General features: G+C 47.5%; 1 protein-coding gene across 1 annotated transcript in view; it reads right to left on the minus strand.

Moving 5' to 3' along the window:
* Positions 1–2: 2 nt before the first annotated feature.
* LOC107578743 (UPF0258 protein KIAA1024-like) overlaps positions 3–568 on the minus strand; it is a gene marked incomplete at its 3' end in the record, with an annotated part of 43,407 nt that continues 42,841 nt past the window's right edge. Inside the window, exon 6 of the mRNA XM_016264670.1 lies at positions 3–565. Within this exon, the coding sequence (XP_016120156.1) occupies positions 3–565 (563 nt within the window). The remainder of the gene's footprint in view (positions 566–568) is intronic.

Raw genomic sequence — 568 nt, forward strand, 5'->3', positions numbered from 1 at the left:
GCCGTTGCTGTTGTAGCACGATGACTGCACAACTCCAAGAGAGCCGCAAACACTCATGTCATCCAGAAATCGAAAGATGTCACTGATATCGTCGCTGACCATCTCAGAGTCTTCATCTGAGTGTTTTAAGGGTGGCCTCTCTCCATATTTGTTGTGAACGGAGTAATCTTTCGCTTTCCTACTTTCAGGTTGTTCCGTCTGGGTCCCAACACTCATGCCATTGTCCACATTGCTCGACTGAAATGATGGAGAGTTGACACTCTTGTCCTTGTACCTTTTCCCAACCTCTCTTTTCTCAACACTGGGTCCGCAAGCCACAGAAGACATCTCTTTTGTTTTGGTTCCATTGGACTTCTTGGGGAATCCTGAGGGAGAGGCAGTGGGCTTGTCCTTTGCACACTGAAAGTGCTGGTCATTTTCCATGGTGCTGATGTTATGACGGTGATTGTCCTTTACCACTTTGCCATTTAAAAAGGACCTCTCAAAGTCAGGACCTTCTTCGGTATTGAGACTCAAGCTCTTGACAGGCCAGGCTGGCTGTTTTCCATGCTTGCTTGAAGTCCTCCTG

This window comes from Sinocyclocheilus grahami, unplaced genomic scaffold, assembly GCF_001515645.1.
Source record: "Sinocyclocheilus grahami isolate Dianchi unplaced genomic scaffold, SAMN03320097.WGS_v1.1 scaffold11738.1, whole genome shotgun sequence".
NCBI classification, from domain to species: domain Eukaryota; kingdom Metazoa; phylum Chordata; class Actinopteri; order Cypriniformes; family Cyprinidae; genus Sinocyclocheilus; species Sinocyclocheilus grahami.